The sequence below is a fragment of the Siniperca chuatsi genome, linkage group LG23 (genome assembly GCF_020085105.1).
Source record: "Siniperca chuatsi isolate FFG_IHB_CAS linkage group LG23, ASM2008510v1, whole genome shotgun sequence".
Classification (NCBI taxonomy): Eukaryota; Metazoa; Chordata; class Actinopteri; order Centrarchiformes; family Sinipercidae; genus Siniperca; species Siniperca chuatsi.
In genome coordinates this window covers 11,916,300-11,935,054 of record NC_058064.1, presented here as the reverse complement: position 1 = coordinate 11,935,054, position 18,755 = coordinate 11,916,300, and the positions used below count along the sequence as shown (strand labels likewise).

General features: G+C 41.7%; 1 protein-coding gene across 1 annotated transcript; it reads left to right on the top strand.

Annotated features, from left to right (window-relative positions):
* Positions 1-542: 542 nt before the first annotated feature.
* On the top strand, positions 543-18,539 carry gpr37b (G protein-coupled receptor 37b). Its single transcript, XM_044185503.1, has 2 exons — positions 543-2,339; positions 13,185-18,539. The coding sequence occupies exons 1-2, from the start codon at positions 1,278-1,280 to the stop codon at positions 14,001-14,003; spliced, it is 1,881 nt and encodes a 626-aa protein (XP_044041438.1). The 5' UTR covers positions 543-1,277; the 3' UTR covers positions 14,004-18,539.
* The last annotated feature ends 216 nt before the right edge of the window (positions 18,540-18,755 follow it).

Below are 18,755 nucleotides of genomic sequence, written 5' to 3'. Positions count from 1 at the left end.
CCACTACAGCTGGGTTAGACCCAGAATGGATCCGGATGAATCACTGTCAGAAATGGTGGTGCTTGCTACCAGGAACACTGAGGATATTAAAGGTTAAAATTACCACAAAAAGAAAAGTAAAATCATAAATACCATGAATAATGAATATACATTAAATATCTTGGGTCTAATGCTTAGTCTGAAAATATTAGTTGTCTTAAAAATAAAAAAATATGCCTGTGGGGGAAAACAAGTGCATTTATACAGGACTGACAGGGACTGACAACTGGGCAGCTCACATCAAGATAATGATCTGAGATGAAAGAGTTGCTTTTCATTTGAAACCAGTACAACTATGTATACCTACTGAGTTTTATTCTTATTTGCTTTTAAACTAATTAGATAGGCTACGTAGATTAAATGGAATCTGCTTTAAAAAAAAAATTGTTTAAGTGCACCGATATCACAGCGCCGCCTGTGCGTAAAAATGTAAAAGCTGGGTAATATATTTATTAGCACGTCTGTTGGGCGTGGCTGGCTTGTTTGCCAGGGGGCTGTAGCCGTAGTCTGCTCCGGGGCTGCTGGATGCTCCGTGATGGATGAGGAGTGACAGATCGGGGTTAGCCGCCAGGGGAGTCCATTTTCTTCCAGCGCAAGAGAGAAGAGAAGAGGAGGTGAGAGACAGGACGCCGAGGAGGAAGGGACGAGAAACAGACCGATTTCCACCCCTCCTCTTTCCCTCTCTGTCACTCTCTCTCTCCTCTCTCTCTCTCTACTCCTGTGCATCACAACCTAGTGGGCTTTACCCGGACTGCACCGCATTGACGCTGCTGCTGCTGCCGCCAGCCGACCCAACCCACTAAACTAACGCACTGACAAACACACAGAGAGAGAGAATCGGTCTTTTTTGGGTGCTATTACCCGCAGCTGGAAACTGGATGATGTGCGGATTGTGTGCGTGGGTATGCAGCATTTCCCTCTCTTACTCTCTTTGCTTCTTTCTCTCTGGATCCGGAGTCTGATTCGCAGTCCTGCACGGTAATGTCAAGACTTTGGAAACGGGAGTGACTCGTGGAGGAGATTACTGCATAGTGCACGACAAGAAATTGGGATAGGCTATAACTTACAAGTTTGCAGAGCTCCCACCATGAATGTAGCTCTTTACTTGAAATCGTGAGCTCCCCCCTGTGCTGTGTCCAACATGGGTGTTGACTGAATGGGAGAGTATCCCCGCGCTGCCACTGAGGTATGAGGATGCACTTGTGAGGATTAAAACTGCGCTCAATAATTCCTGGACCATGCAGATTCTGCAGACTAGGACGTTATTTATGTTATTAGCCCATGCACATGTATTATTATCTCTAAGAAATAATGGAGAAGTACGAACTAAAGAGTACGGTAACACCAGCGCATACTCTGCCAGGACTTCCCATTGGTCACTCCGGGAGAGTCATCAAACTAAAGCCAGGGACCGTGCGCTCTCGCCGGGGTACGCCACAGGTGCGTCCTCGGCGGAACTGCAGGCGCAGCGGACGATTATCAGAGGGACCCTTAACTCCACTCACCCCTGGAAAAGGGTAATTGCAGAAGAAACGTGGCGAATTGGACACAACAAACGCGAATTCAGTAGGACTGTGACACCCGTGGAGGATCCCAACGCTGTCTCACATTGGGGCCCGACGCGCCACCATAATAAGAGGATAAAGTTGAATGGCGGTTTTAGTAGTACGGGGACGCCAGCAGGTGGACACTACAATGCGCCTAAGCCCTCTTCAATGGGCCGGGGAGACGGAGGAGGGGGACTCGAAGAGGGCGACAGGCACAAGAGAGGCACAAAAGACGAGCAGAAGAAAGCCTGGAAGAGGGGGAAAACAAGGCTGAACAAAAGCTCAGTGGTTTTGGCTCAGCCTCACGCGTCGCCGTGGGAACCCATCCCCAAGCCGGTGGCCCTCACCTCCACCGACGTGCCCTTTGACCTCTTCACCAGGAGGACCGAGGTCTTCACTTTCAGAGAAGAGAACCCCTGGGACGCCACGCCGATCACCCCTCCCAGTTCGCAGGATTTCGGGGACGAGATCAAGAACCCTTTTTACCCGGTGACAAGTGAGACTTACGGCGCTTACGCGATCACGTGCGTCTCCGGGGTTATCTTCCTGGTGGGGATAGCTGGAAATATCGCCATCCTGTGCATCGTGTGCCAGAACTACTACATGAAGAGCATCTCCAACTCCCTGCTGGCCAATTTGGCTGTCTGGGATTTTGTGCTCATCTTCTTCTGCCTGCCCATGGTGGTTTTTCATGAACTGACAAAGTCCTGGCTGCTGGGTGAATTCACCTGCAAAGTGGTGCCCTATGTGGAGGTAAATGTATTTTATTCTTTCTTGTATTTTTATTCTGCTCTGAATGTGTCAGGGACAATTATTTCATATTGGAGTTGAGTTTTGAAGCAATGCCTACAGGCAGTATTGCCTTCTGCAGGGATGACAGATGGTAAATGGGGCTCATCCAGTGTCATTTACATATTATCCACCTTGTCTGAATGTGATCACACCTCTATAGTGACAATAGACATAATCTGTTGGGGCATGAAAATTAAGTTTCACACTCTTGTTGCCTTAGTAAATGGATTTAAAGAGTTGACTTTCAGTTTTTTAGCCCTGACTGGCAGTACACACACAGGGCTATAGGATGTAGCCTCAGCCAATAACAAGGAGGCTCTGTTTGTCACTTGTACACACCTGCTGCTGGAGAGTGAGAGAGCCTCACCTAGTCCTCAAGGCATGTAGACAAGACACACACACACACACACACACACACAGACACACATGAATACACACACACACACACACATGAATACACACCAGGATGTAAGGTAATAGCCCCCATTCACTCTGATTTATATAACACTCTTTCTCCTGTTGCTGGCACTACACATACAGTTGATAAAATACTCTCTCCTTGTCCTTGATTTTCTGTTTGTCTTTCACTCACCTATGTTCATGTGTAGTGGATGGATGCTAGACAGGTTGTTTACACCATGTTGATGCCTTCGCTTTATGTGCTCACTCCAATTACACTAGTGTCAGCTTCGTCCGCAAGGTGAATGTCTTTTGAATGAAACGTGTTTCCAGCTCAGGGGTCTTAATGTTTTGAATGGTCATTATCACCACCTGGCTTAAAGAAGGACAAAGAGGGGAGACAGCGCACATGATTTGAAAGGTTTATCTCGACCCAAATACATCGTAAATTAAACATCTAACCAAATTGAAAGCAATGAACTTACAGTATGGGCGGCGCCTGAGGTGCATGAGTAAGTGAGAGATGTGCTGTGCGGTGCAGCAAAAAGAGGAAAGCAAATGTAACTAAACCCAGAAAAGACAAGATGTCAGGAGAGAGAGACAGTCTGACATTCTCCCTGGCAGTGAGCAAGAACAGGTGACCAGGACTCGTCTCAGACTCTGCCCTCCAGAGGCTCCAGAGCCTGTAGACAGGGAGGGCTGTCACATCATGAAGTAATGAAATGAGCAGGTGAACAGTATGTTATTATCTTCATTTTGCCTTCATGATAGACAGTCAGCTTTGACAAGAATTTCCATACCTGAAAAGACCTTTTTAGTCATCTAATTACAGACAGATGCGAAGACCAGTCTCTGGAGCTGCATCATGTAAGTTAATGAGACTTTCAACTATTGCTTCTCTCTGGTCTTCTGAAATGCAGGAGTATAGCCTCTTAGCTACACAACGATACCATAATAGTTCTGCAAGAAAACAGATCACAACTAGAAAAATATGAATATGCTTTGGAGTCACAACCTACAAGTGTGCTTATATTCACCTAAACTTGGGGTACAGTTTGAGTGGGTGTCCTTTAGTTTGCTGGAGTCAAAAGGTAAATGTATGCATGTGAAACTGTCACATGCATACATTTACTTGCCTGCTTGCATTCCATCTTCTCTTCTTTTCTGTAACTGACCACACTGATCTCATTTGCAAGCATGTGAGTGCATACAGTGTGTTTTAATTATCGGGGATCAGAGGGAGACAGAGCCCCTCCCTGTGTTATTGCATATGAACTACCCAAGGACCACAAGATATGATTTAATAACTTTAATAATATTCTTACAGTGCATAGACCAAATGGCTATTCTTAATGCAGAGTATATGTGTGTTTGTGTGTGTGTGTGTGTGTGTGTGTGCGCACGCGCACGTGCAGAGGTGTGGTATTCACTTGTCTCTGTGCATGTATTATTGCATTCGAATTTGCATTTTATAGTGCATATCTATCAGAACATGTTCACTGGGGCCTGTCTGTGTTCAGACCTTCAGTGTGTGTGTGTGTGTGTGTGTGTGTGTGTGTGTGTGTGTGTGTGTGTGTGTGTGCATGCGCATGTGTCAAAACAGGCCGTGAGTAATGCAGCCTGGGGCCCACTCTCTCCCTGTGGAACATTCAGAGAAACACACAAAGACACACATTCACGCTATGGAGTGACTTTATTCTTCACTTAACCCAAATTCAGTCACAGGAGATATTAACGTTTGGCCTAAAATAAAGACACATACTCAGTCATACATGCTTGATTCTACACACAACACTCACACACAGGCACTTCCACACAAACATGAAGCCCAACTTCACGTGTACATGCATGCATAATCAGAAGGTGGTATAGATAATGTATCACAGTCTCCTGAGCGAGGAGGCTCCCATGGTGCTGCCTTCAGTAAACCTTGTTTTATTCAGTGTTTAGTGGAGCGTGGAATTTTTCAAACCTCAAAGAAAAAGCAATTTTAGGTGTGAGATGTGAGAAAACACGGCAGGAAAATTGTAAGAACGCTGCACAAAATATAGATGTGGGTCACAGCCAGCCTGCATTATTTCAGATACGCTGCTGTTTAATGCTGCTGTCACTGCAGACGACCTCTAGGTAGTCATTGCACAGAGCCGCAAATTCAGGCAAAACTAATGAGCAATAATTGGGTTTTTGCACCTGGCAGTTGATTAGGATAAGACTTGAAAGTAGGCTAAAATAACAAATAACCAGTGCAGTAAGCATTTTATAAGCCAGAGGGGGAAATTACTCATTTGTCAAGGTTCATTCAGAACCATGTTGCTGTAACGCAATGCTTTTTAAAACTTTTTGTCTCATTACCCCTAAATAAAGAGATCCTTATGAATCACCCCCTGAAAGTGATAGAATGGTGATGTCTAATAGTAATAAAAATTGTGTATCTTTGTTATGCAACATTGCTTTTTATTGGTGGATGCCTGTTGGCTAAGTCTATTGTTTAGCAGCATAAAAACACAGTTGTTCACAAGATTTTTATGATGATGCTGGTAACTGAGATAGACACAGCACATCTTGTTGTTGAATACACCTGAAAACATCTATGTATAAAATATGTATAGAATGTGTAGATGTATACAAATGTATATATGTAATATATAATACAATATATAGAATTAAATTGGGATTCATTTCTCATTTTGTCAGATTTGTAAAGCCCTGTTTATATGGTTATCATGCATGTCTCGCTCAATTTTTATTGAACATGTATGCAACAGCCTAATGACCACTCTCATTAGTAGACAGAAATGGCTCTGTTCACACCTTCTTTAGAAACCTGATTTACAGCTAATTGCCATCTCCATCATGGGACATAAATCTGGCAACTCTCTAAAGACTCTCTCCTCAGTGATATACTGGCAAGTCCAGTCCTGCCACATCACAGTTACCATATCCATAATGGTCTGCATTGGTGACTAGCACATGTGCAAAAATGCGTTTTCTAATCTCAAAATATAGTACAAAATGTCTCTGCTTGTAGAATTCTTATTTTTTTAATCACATACATTTATGTATGAAAATGTTATTGAGACCTTATATGCTACAAGGGGGTGCTGAAAGCAATGAAGAGCTCAAAGTTAACATTTCACTCAAATCCCCTCTTTTGCACTGACCTTCTCTGTAATATTTTACCATATTACACTCAACTGTGTGGTGAATCATTTAGTTTGTGTGCCTCATTTATACATCTGGCTTTGACTGTGCTGTACAATACCCTATAGTCAGAAACTGTAGGCTGTCATTGCTATGGTACAGTGGGCTGACAGAAACAGACTATTGAAGCAGTGCAAGAAAGAGGCTGAGGAAAGTCAGAGAGCCATAGATGAGAGAGAGAGAGAGAGAGAGAGAGAGAGACAGAGAGCGGGGGCTGCATGGAGCCACAGAGGGCCAGAGGTAGACCCATGTATTGTGCTGAAATTGGTGGTAATGGCAGGACATACATCAGCTTGACACATTCACTGTTCCAACTCACACATGCGCACACACAAACACGTTCAAGTACCTAAATCAGAATAACAAATTTGGTTTCTCTGCATGGTTGTGTAACATCCAGGAATATGTGGCCATTTCACCCATGTCCAAACACTGTTTCTTTCTGGTGTTCCTATATTCCAAAATTATAACTTCCCCAATCACCAGATATAATTACTGTACTGTCACTGAACATTTAAGGGTAGCTCTGGAGATTTCCACCTCCTTCTTATACCAAGAAAGTTGATGAAACAAGGTCCAGTCTCTCACTAAACAGTTATATACATCCATCCCCATGTCTCTCTGTTTGTCTAACTATCTAGCCTGTAGATACACACACACACACACACACACACACACACACACACACACACACACACACACACAAAGTCAGTAGGGTGTGCTGATGCTCCAGATGGGTGGGATGGCCTTCTCTCCACTGATCACTGCCCACGGCTGTTCTCGCTCTCTCTCTCGCTCTCTCTCTCTCTCTCTCTCTCTCTCTCTCTCTCTCTGCATCAGCTATCTGTGATTAGAAGCAAGCCTCAGGGGGAAGACACACTCTCACACACACACACTTCATACAGTATGAAAGCATTTGGGCACAGACACATTTGTGCTTACACACTGAATGCACACATACAGTTAAGGTACGGACAATGTGGCAACACATAAACACAAATAAAGTACACAAACACACACCAGATCTCATGATCTCTCCGTTTCTCAGCCCTGTCTATTAGGCACGTGAATGATCGTTAATTGCAAGATATGTAAATTATTCAGGGTATATAATTAGTGGCTCTACATAATACATGATGGTGAGTCAATTCAATCAGCTCTTTGTCCGTGGATGTGTAGATATTGTGATTTTTATGATGAGACAAGACCCCACAACAGCATGGAGCAAAGATTAGGCTTGCTGTTGGATGCAATTAACCAAATTGATAATTATCCATGTAAATATGAAATATTCATTGGATGATTAACATTAATGAATTAGATAAGTTGGTGAAATGATAAAGAGAACAGCGTATCAGTTTCAGATCAACACAGAGCAGGCTGACCTGTAGCCAGCCTTTATTGAAGAGAAGAGAATATTGCATTTTGTATTGCCTCCAACATAACACTCTTACACAGGGGTCAATGATCTGGAAGTGGACAGCAGCTTCTGTACTCTGAGAGCAGAAACAGGTCAGGGTTTTAATTTAATAGAAGATAAATTTATTATGCAGAAGAAACTGCCTCAGACACACTGCAAAAGGCAGAAAGCAACAGAATAGAGTAGAATACTGTAATGGGTTGCTACTAATTTAATAGAAGAAAAGAAAAAGCAAGAAAGATGAACGTTTGTGAGTGCTTGCCCTACTTATTTGTGAATTCTATGGATCTGTGATCCTGGCTGGTAGAGACTGTTCCTTTTGCTCATAGAATAGAAAAGACTGAAAGTTCATTCTTTACCTTGGAAACAGCAGACAATCTTAGCACAAGGTCCATTTTGGAGCTTTTGATCACATCACACAATCTTCCTCAGCTGGTTGCCTGGCAACCTCACAGTGACGACAAGACTCCAGGAAGTCACGGCGCCCGGCCAAGAAATAGTCTGGCACATAACCCCACCACCACCACCACCATATAACGTATTAATTGGTGAGAGGTTCTGGTAGGTTGATTTTGTTACATTTAGACAGAGCCAGGTTCGCTGCTTCTTCCTGTTTTCAGTCTTTATGCTAAGCTAAGCTAACCGGCTCCAGCTTCATATTTACTGTACAAAGGTGAGAGTGGTATCTTCTTCTTCTCATCTAACTCAAGAAAGCAAATAAGCGTATCTACCAAAATGTTGAACTATTCCTTTAAAGTGGTCAGAAAAATATCTGAACAATTCCATGACAACTGGGCAACTCCATCTGCTGAGGAAGATCATGTGATTTGACTGAAAGCTCCAGAGCAGCTTCTAAATGGATCTTGTGGTGAACAAGAAAAGAATAGTTGAACTTGAAGGTTCATTCTTGACCTTGGAAACAGTAGCTTCACAAAACAATTTTCAACACAAGATCCACTTACTTGGTGTGTCCGAAGCTTTCAACCACATCTTGTGGTTATCACAAGACCGAAATTCCCTACGTGTGTGTATGTGTGTCATAATCCCGCACATACACACACACTCATATGTATGCATCATTCACACTTGTACTCATATAAACACACCAACAATGAAATACAAATTTGAATAATTCTGCATAAATGTGGACGTGCACAGACACACACATGCTCATAAATGGGCATGCATGCTCACATACATCAATTTTCTGTCTCTCCCAGACACACGGCCCAGCTGTTAGACGGATGGTGGCTGTCAGTGGCAGGGTCTCTCTGGTTAAAGTTATGGTCTGCTGCAGCCTGCACTGGGTCACACACTCAACCTAGAAACAGGACTGTAGCTGGAATAACCCTTTGCCTCCCTGGCTCATTACTATAAGACTGTATGTGTGCATGTGTTTTTGTTGTGTCTCCACATTAGCCCATTCATCACCTGATAACACCCATTACCCCTGACAGTGGCTGTAGTCACAGTATGGCTGCACAGGCTCCACCAGTTCTTGTTAAAACCCAATTAATAACATGAGGCCTTTGTGCCACCAGCTCACAGGACCTTTAATCAAGTTAATGGGCCGTTATTAAAAGCAGCAGCAGGGGAAAATGTCTTTCTCACCTGCTGCACAGATAGACGGCCAGAACCTGAAAAACATGTGTTGTGAATGAAAGGCCTTTTTATGTTCTTTTTTTTTGAGCCCTTGAAGTCCAGAGTTCAGAAGAAATAGATGATGTGAGGTAGAAAAACTGTACTGAGTTACTTTACAAGCCTACAAGCTGTATATCATCAGTTTATGAAACTTTTAGTTGGCGAATTAAGGTAAAAGGAAATAGTTGTAATAATAACACAATTTACAGATAATTCACACAACTATATTAATGGAATACTTCGACATTTTGAGAAATACACATAATCGCTTTCTTGCTGAGAGTTAGATGACAAGAACGATACCATTCTCATGTCTGTATAGTAATTATACGGCTACAGCAAGTAACTGGTTAGCTTAGCCTAGCATATAGACTGGAAACGGGGAAACAGTTAGCCTGGCTATGTCCAAGAGTGACAAAATCGATACATTCAACACTTTATGGTTTTACGAGGGGCTATGTGTATTTCTCAGACAGGCGCATACTCAACATCCCCCCACCCCCAACAAGATATAACATGTTAATAAGTGAGCTACTGCTAAGCTAAGCTAACCAGCTGCAGGCTATAGCCTTTTATTTAGCATACAGACATGAGAGTCAATCTTTTCATCTAACTCTTGGTAAGAAAACAAATAGGCGTATTAACTATTCTTTTAAATGGAGACTGTGGGCATAGAAACCACAAAAAGCAAAAAAAAAAAAAAAAAAACATCACTCTGGTAAAATGCATTACAGTTTTAAATAAGTAGTAAGATTTAAATGATAATATTTTAGAAGTACCATTTCCAGCCCTGAGGCGAGCAGGCCTGTCATCTTGCCAGCAGAAAAAATGAACATGACAGGGTCAAGGCTGCTCTTTGGAAGAAATGCCACATTAACATTATTAATCATTCTGAAGATGTCGTGGCTTATTTCTCCCTGTCACTTTGGACTGTTTCTGTGTCCCCCTGCTATTGTCTTCTATTCACTCTCACTCTCATGTCATTCTTTCTTTCTCTCATTCTTAGTTTCTCCCACTCTTTTTCCCTTTTCCATTCTTCTGTCCTTGTTTCTCAGTTCCTTATTTGCATAACCCCCTTTCCACAAACACACACACACACACACACGTACAGCTTCATCACCCCACCAGGCCTGACTCTTGGACTCTCTCTCATCTCCCCTCTAGTACAAAGCTATGCTTGTTCATCCTGCCCTTGCTCTCCGCCCCAACACGCTGATCAAAGCTGGGTTTCCTGGTCCTCCATGACAGCCTTTAAAGCCGTTCCAGCCCTGTTGTTCAAGCCATGAAATATTCCCTATGAGCAAGCACCTGTCCATGTATACTGGATGTGTATTTGTGTTCACTTAAAGCCACGTAAAGCATGTTTACAGAGAAAGAAGTGGGTCACAAGTAGAGCTTGATATGATGCTTCTTTAAGTATTAGAAAAAAGAAAAACAACTTTATTTTCTAGGGATGTAGGGCCAATCGACAGGGACCAATTAAGGCATTTTTAACTGTTAATATTGGCAATAAGAAGCCATATCTATGTCTGAACCAGCAGCTGTCAAAAATAGTTCTCCATTAAAACACTAAAATCTATTCCTAACACGTAACATTATAGTGTGTAAACTGTGGAGAAATAAATAGCAGAGCGCAATTTCAGTGAATGGTATACACACTGACATATGAGTCAGAGAATGAAGTGAGCATAGTTGCTGTGTGTCCGTGTCAGCAATAATCTTACAGGTGAAATGTGTTTTTGTATGTATTTTGTTCATAGTGGAGATGAGGAGAGGCTGTCAAAATCCTGTTTAAACTTTAGTGCCATAACAGCTCCAGGAGGACACTCATCTCAACACAAACACAAAACACACTATGGCACAGGAAAACATTTTTTATTTCTATATATTATAAATTGGATTGGACTACTGTCAGTTTAAATTGCCATTTGAAACTTTATGTGTATTACATGCCTTAAACAATTCACTATGTTTACGACTTAAAATGCGGTGAAATGTGTGTGTTTACTGTAATGCCTGCATGCATTAATGGCTTCATTAATGTATGATTTGCTGCTCACTTACAGTACAAGTGATCCAATACACACAATTAGGCTGTTTTTTGGACAGTTTTAACAACCTGTCTTCCTGCAGTGCTAGATTTTTGTATCTAGTGCAATCAAAACAAATCCTGTCCCTGCAACTTTACATGAGCATGACTGACTTTTCTGAGCTCTTTATAATTTAGCATTTCTGTTGTTGATGCCAGCTAACAACACCTGTTGACATTGATGAAAATAAGCTTAGCTTAAGACTGCTGCACAGTCACAGTCTGTGTTTATTTGATTTTTGGTGCCTGGGTTTCTAAGCATGGGTAACTAACTTGTAAGATGACAACATCTGCCTAGTGTACTCAGATTTTGACACCTGCCCAAATCACCTAAAGGATAAATCCAGGGTGTGATTAAACCGCTCACATAAACATGCTTGGCTTGAATCTACTCCAAGGTGCTCTGAAAAAATGCATCACTTAAATACCTAATGAATAATTATTGTTCTGTTATGGCTAAGTTTCAAAACAATTCACTTCAATTACAGTTACAAGATTGTGGCATGACGGCAGGTAACAAACCATCCTGATCCAAAACACAGTCACTTTGATCACAGTTACCGTTCAGAGTGCTGGAGCCTAGTTGTGGTTTGTCTGTCCTACTTACCCCTCACTGTTTGATATGGTTGCCCTTCAATAGTCTGGTGTGTCAGTGTCAGAGGGTCAGTGTGTGTTTGTGTGTGTGTGTGTGTGTGTGTGTGTGTATCAGGCCTAGATACACAGAACATCTTGCAGTGTGCGTACATCTATATCTGTCCAGGAAGTATGTGTTTAGAACACTAAAGCTGTGGCTCACTGGGGCCATCTGGAAAGCTGGCTGTAATTACATTTGATATGAAGGGGGGAATGGAGGGAGGAAAGGAAGGAGGGATATACAGTATAAAGGGGAACAGAGGGTGAGGAGAGGAAGGAGAGTAAAAAAGAGGAGAGATAAGTGAGAGTCTGTGGGAGAAAAGGTAAGCAAGGTGAGACAGGATGGAGGATGGGGGGGATCAGTGGCTGTTCTGGCAGATTTGGTGCTGGAGGCAAAATCATGGAAGGAACTGGTTCATGTAAGGACAGAAATGCACACACATATACACACACACACACACACACACTCCAGCTGCAGAGGAAAGTTTTGCAAGGTGCCCACTCTGCCAAAATGACTGTTAATCCAACAGATGCTTTCACACGCTGAGGACATTTGTGAGCTCTCTGACACTTTTTATATCAAGAACGCGGAGGCAGAGCCAGGTAATTAGCCGTTACATGAAGGTTTTGAGTGACACACTTGACACACAGGAAAACAGTGGAATATTTAGGAAGTTGGTTAATTAGTACGACTGTCATTGAACAGGAGGTGTGAAAAATACATTTGAATGAATGAATGCAGTGACGACAGCTTTTAATCCACCATGTCACTTGGTGGCTGTGTGTGTGTGTGGTCTCATTCTATTTCTGTCTGTCTGTGCTTTCTTTTCTCTCACACACACATACAGATACACGCATTCAGGGATGCTACACAGTGTTAATAGCAGCTTACAGCCTTCCATTGTGCTTCTGTTGCTCCACCGCTTGTAATTACACCAGTGTCGGGTGCACCTAAAGGCCAATACCATTACTGTGTGTCCTGCTGTTTATTTCTGTCAACTGGTAGAAAGGAATTTGTTTGTGTGTGATGCAAGGGAATCTACTTGTTTACTTTACCGGCAGCCCCTATTTAAGATTCTACAAGATAATGTCAGACATTTTCTACACTGGAGATCATTTTGTCAGTTATTTATTAAAGACTGAGAACTTGACAAGCTTGACTGTAACTTGGAAAAGTGTCACATCAGTATTGCACATAGCTGAGCTCATCTGTCACTTGAAATGACTGTAGATTTTCACTAGTATGAGGCTACTGTTAGTATAAGCTCTATTACTCTTCCCTACAGTGGTGAGCATAGAGTTTTAAGATATAAACAGTGTTCTTGAGGCACCATGATTCAATGGAGTAAAGCAAATTCCTGAGCATTCATTGTACACAATGACTAAAAAGACTTTGATTCTGATCTGCTGTCTGTTTCTTCAGGTGGCCTCCCTTGGTGTGACCACCTTCACCCTGTGCGCTCTGTGCATCGACCGCTTCCGTGCGGCCACCAATGTCCAGATGTACTACGAGATGATCGAGAACTGCACCTCCACTACTGCTAAGCTAGCCGTCATCTGGATCGGTGCTCTCCTGTTGGCCCTCCCAGAGCTCCTCATTCGACAGCTGGTGGCAGAGGACACAGGAATCCCAGACGAGCCTCCCGTTGAACGCTGCATTATCAGGATATCCACCTCACTCCCTGACATGCTCTACGTACTGGGCTTGACCTATGAGGGTGCTCGGCTGTGGTGGTGCTTCGGCTGCTACTTTTGCCTCCCCACCCTCTTCACCATTGGGTGCTCATTGGTGACGGCACGCAAGATCCGGCGCGCAGAGCAGGCCAGTGTGCGCAGCAACAAGAAGCAGATCCGGCTGGAGAGCCAGATGAACTGCACCGTTGTGGCGCTGGCGATCGTCTACGGTGCGTGCGTGGTGCCTGAGAACATCTGCAACATAGTTTCTGCGTATATGGCAGCTGGTGTTCCTGAACACACCATGTCTGTCCTCCATCTTCTCTCCCAGCTGCTGCTCTTCTGTCGGGCCGCCGTGACGCCGGCGCTGCTGCTTCTCCTATGTCGCCCGCTGGGCAGGGCCTTCCTGGACTGCTGCTGTTGCTGCTGCTGCTGTAACCACACGCCCTCCTCGGCCACGGCCAGTGACGATAACGAACACGAGTGTACCACCGAGCTGGAGCTGTCGCCGTTCAGCACCATCCGCAGGGAGCTGAGTAACTACACACCTGCCGGCTCCAACTGCTAAACTGACATTCCTCATCAGGGATGGAGATTTCACTAGCCTGCTATTAGCCTTTGGCTAGTATTTCTCAGACTCGGCTAGGAGAGATTTGCCTTACCTAGTCTAGTAATATTTTTAAATGGGTGCATGAATAATGTTGGACACTGAATAATCACAGTCAGCCAGTGTCCTAAATCCTCAACTTTGATTTCTTACAATAAAACTGTACATTTACAGTAACTGTATAACACTTATTTTCCAGGAAAGCTAACAAAAAGCAAAATCATCTTTTCACTCATGCCCTGGGGTGCTCTTTAAACAGGGTCAGTACATATTTTTAGCAATCCTGCCTGACACCTTTAAAACTTACGAACCTCCCTGCTGTAGACCTTGAATGCCTAAGTATCTTTTGACAGTTGGGATGGCCTCTTAACCTGTCTGATGTCTGGTTCCTCACAAGAGGTTTGAATCAGGTTAATGTCTTTAAATTACCTTATTCTGAAGCAGAAAAACTGAGCAGAAAAAAACTGCTGTGTTTCCCACAGGCCTCATGCTATTAGTGACAGGGAAAGGTCATAATATTTATATTGTACAATGTACATAGGGACATGACTGTACAGAATATGTTCTGTTAAAATTACTAAAACAGTTTGTGATGATAAATGTATTTGGTCAGCATAAATAATATTTATGTATGGGAAACTCTGTACTGTATATCTTAAGGGAAAAATAATCATTGCCAATTACCTTCTAAATGTGTTATGGGAACTTGGCTAATTAATCATAGAGTGCACCCTTGTATGATAACTCAAATACAGCATCCACCTAAACATGTGGGCTGACACTGCCTATAGAAATACAGGACTAAGTTTACAGACTACATCAGCTGTAAATGTACAGTTCATATAATGCTGCACAAATGGGAACAAGGCTTACGATAATTAAACTAGTGCAGGGCGTCTCTGCAGTAATGACAGTTTGCAAGAGGAGAACACAGAGAGGAGTGTGGATTGGAGAATCCAAATGTACACAACAACACTTAGACTGTATATTGAAAAATATCCAGTTGACTCAAACATAACTGGGCTGGTCTCAGAGATACATAAACACGGACGTGAGTGGAATTAAAAGGTTTGGAATGGACTAATTGAAATCAAATTAGAGTTGAATGGAAGTGAATCAAACACTACAGATTATATTGAATCGAGTGAATATGAATTGAGTGGAAAGTAATGGAACATAACACCGTGGAACATAATTGAAAGGGATGGACTCAGCATGGACTGGACTGAAAATAAATATCTGCACTACACTGTTGTGTCATGTTACGCCTTACACTTTGGGCTGTATATATACTGTACAGTTTCTTTGGTGCTCTTATGATGAATGCGCTGTAAACAACAAATCCATCGGTTTGACTTAGATTTGCAAGTACTTGAGCTGCATACTATGTTTTTGGTCAAGAAGACAGATTGCGGTTATTTGTGACTCTGGAATACATGAACAATAGTGGGGTAAAAGGAAAAAAAAATCAATGTACAGTTTCACTGAGCTGCCATAGACAGTTTATAGAGATCGCCTGAATCTTTGAGTATAAATACTGCCTTTATTAAGAGTGATGGTTATTTGACGCCTAAACTACAAGTATGGCAGCACTTTATTTTACAGTACAGTAATTACTCAGTGTTTACTAGGTCACTGGTATATACTGATAAATGAAACACTAATTACTGAACATTGTAGAGACTTCAATAGATGCAATAATTAACTAATATCTACATATTTTTATTATTACATTGGTACAGAAATATAATTAATGGTAGTTAGTCCTGTTATGTAACATACTAACAGGGACAGTAATTATCAATCGTTTACTGGGTAATTACAACATATTATTAGATTATTATTACAAAAAAGTGCCAATACTGCATAATTGCATTGTAAATACAACTGCTGGACTGTAAATATAAGGGGAATTATATATTTGTACCAATTATCACTGCAAAGTTGATAGTAAATACAAAGTAGCTGTTTCAAGTAGCTGTTATTTATTTACAAGTAGCCTACTGAACTGTAAAACAAAGTGCTACCACAAGTGTGTACATTAACTTGAAGGCAAGACCACAACTGACCGTTCGCTCAACCCCACCTCCGAACAGTGATCCAATCATAACTTAGCAACCATAACTAGGCAGGTCTGTCGCACTTTGTATTTCTCCTCATTCTAAAGTGGTGTCATGAGTGGGCTCAAGCAAGAGTTTCGGCATTTAAACAGTTTGAAGAGTGGTGTCTTTTTTTCTAGTCTTCCAAAACCAAAAACACAAGATCAAACAGGTAAGGAATGGATTAAACAGTGTGTTTATCTGTAACATATAGCGGAATCATTAGCATGTCTGGCTCACTAACCTACTACCTACAGGATGGATGCTGTCAGAGTTTAGGGTAATGTTAGCGGCTCTGTCCTACTCCCAGTCATTGTTACCCAAGCGTTACATTTACCAAACACATTGGTAAGACTTCACCCCAAAAGCCTTTTCTCTAATAATGTTAAAAGTGAAAACATACTGTTTGAAAGTACAAACAACTATGTAAGCTAAGCAGTCAAACATGATTATGTTACAATAAAATGATAGTCCAATGTTACTTTGTTTTTATCATACTTATAATAGTAGGACTAACTAGCTCTACACAGCAACACAAGAAAAATGTTGCTTATTCATTTACATGTCTTCTACATGGATCATCACCTCTAGTGAGAATGCCGCCTTTATGCTAAGGGCCTGTTTGCTTTCGCCTTAGTCTTTCAGTACATAATTATGTATGTAGCCATCAATTTAAGACTCCTTTTAAAGGGTTTTTGTTTCATAAATGAGTCAGAAAGAAAGATTAAAAAAGTCCACTGGACATGCGTTTTCAACCAACACACGCTGCTAAGTTAGCTTAGTTAGCTAGCTAGCTACAGCTAATAAAATCTTCCAGCGACAGTCGTTAGTTCAGCCGGCAAAATCGACACTTGCCAGCTAGAAAAGAGAGGCAGTTCTTGTCTACTTCTGTCTGAAATGAAGGACCCAATGGTCAAAAATTACTAAGAATTTTGAGTGTAAACCTGCCACTGCTTTCATTGTGCCGTGCGAGAATAGAAAGCTTGATAGGCATAGCAACAGTAAGTAAAGGGGGTGGGGCTTTACGGACAGTCAATTTTGCAGCGTAAAAAAAAGTCCTGCTTCTTGACCTCATATACCTTTTGCAGTTTCATTACTTGAGTTTTTAAGGAGAACGAATGAAATGTTTTTCAGTGTATAAATTTACAAGTGTATTGTACTGTAAATCTGTTTTCTTAATCCTATCAATCAGACCTGAGTCAAAACAAGGTTCAAACCACTTTTTACAACTTAATACAATGCAGGTAATTGAAGAAAAACAGCCCAAACATTTGGTACATATGGTATTATGGCAGAGGTGTGTAGAGGGCTTCTGCGGATGACCAAAATAACGCATACAAGCCTTTATTTTGTTTGTTAAAGTTAAGAAAAAATTCAATTTCTTTAAATATTTATATCTAAGATTAATGGTGGTGAACTCTGTGTTGACCCAGGTGTGATGTTCATTGGTATACTGTATATTGCGATGAATCTTTTGCATACGATTCTGCACTGCCAAACACCTTCTCTCTGTCTGTCTCTTGTGCTCTTGTGGTAGTAGCACACTATCTCTGGGTGTCTCTCTTAGCATGGAGGTCAATTTGCCCTCAGGTCCATCAAAACAGGAAGAGGAATATTACTAGAGAACATAAATCACATAAGGTTTGACAGCACCCAGGGCCAGTCATACTCAGATTATACCCATTCACTGTAGTGAGAAACTGCGGATAAAGGGTGTTTTTTTCCTGCCACAGTTTGAGGCAGCAACTGGAATGAACTCCAGTTTATGAGTTCCAAGAGATCCAGGTGCATGTAGCCTTTGGTTGACACTGCCTGCAGTTCTTCAAGTTAATAGAGGGAATGGGAAGGAACTTAGCAGCACTGCAACACAATGCCCTGCAGCCTGTTTGACAACTCTTTTTATTACCATCACTATAAGGGTATTGTGGGCCAATCTGTAAACCTGTCCAGGGAGTATATATGCCCTTGCACCAGCCAAGTTTCTACCATAAAATCACGTCAAGAACTTGGGAAGGGAGCTGAAGTCTGGATTTCCCATCTGTTTTTTGATGTGACATAAGTGTAAACTGATCTCCTGAATCTGATTATCTTTTTCTGCATATTTCTGGGAGTATAGCTCATTCTAAATGGCTCCGTGTGTAGTAACGTGGTTCAAACTATTGATGAAGTGATTCTTGTAAATCAGTCAGTAAGACGTTTATTCTGAATTTTGTGAGTATCCTCTTCACTCTGAGCAAATTGTGTCTGTATTTGATACCTGAAAATGTAAGCACACAACCACTATTGTCTCTAAGTCTAGTCACTGGTTTCTGAATAGCTTTTTATATAGCCAAAAAACTGTCCCTTTGATTATTAAAGAACTTTATCTTGAAAACTGATATTAAAATCCTAAATGTACTATTACTGTTGTGTTGATTTATTGTGTGAACTAAGGTCATTGGCTGTTTTTGTGAATATCTGCAAATATACCAAAGGAAAATTAAGTGTTAGAGTGCCATCATCTTTAATATTTTATTGTTTCATTTGACTAAAACATACGTCTTTTCAATGATCTCCTCCAGCATATTCAAAGCAAAGAAATAATCCAGCCTTGCCTCCATGCCAAAGGGTTGTT

Coding starts and splice junctions, on each gene's coding strand:
- gpr37b (XM_044185503.1), top strand. CDS start 1,278: ATGCAGATTCTGCAGACTAGGACGTTATTTATGTTATTAGCCCATGCA. Junction 2,340..13,184: donor AAGTGGTGCCCTATGTGGAG/GTAAATGTATTT, acceptor CTGTTTCTTCAG/GTGGCCTCCCTTGGTGTGAC.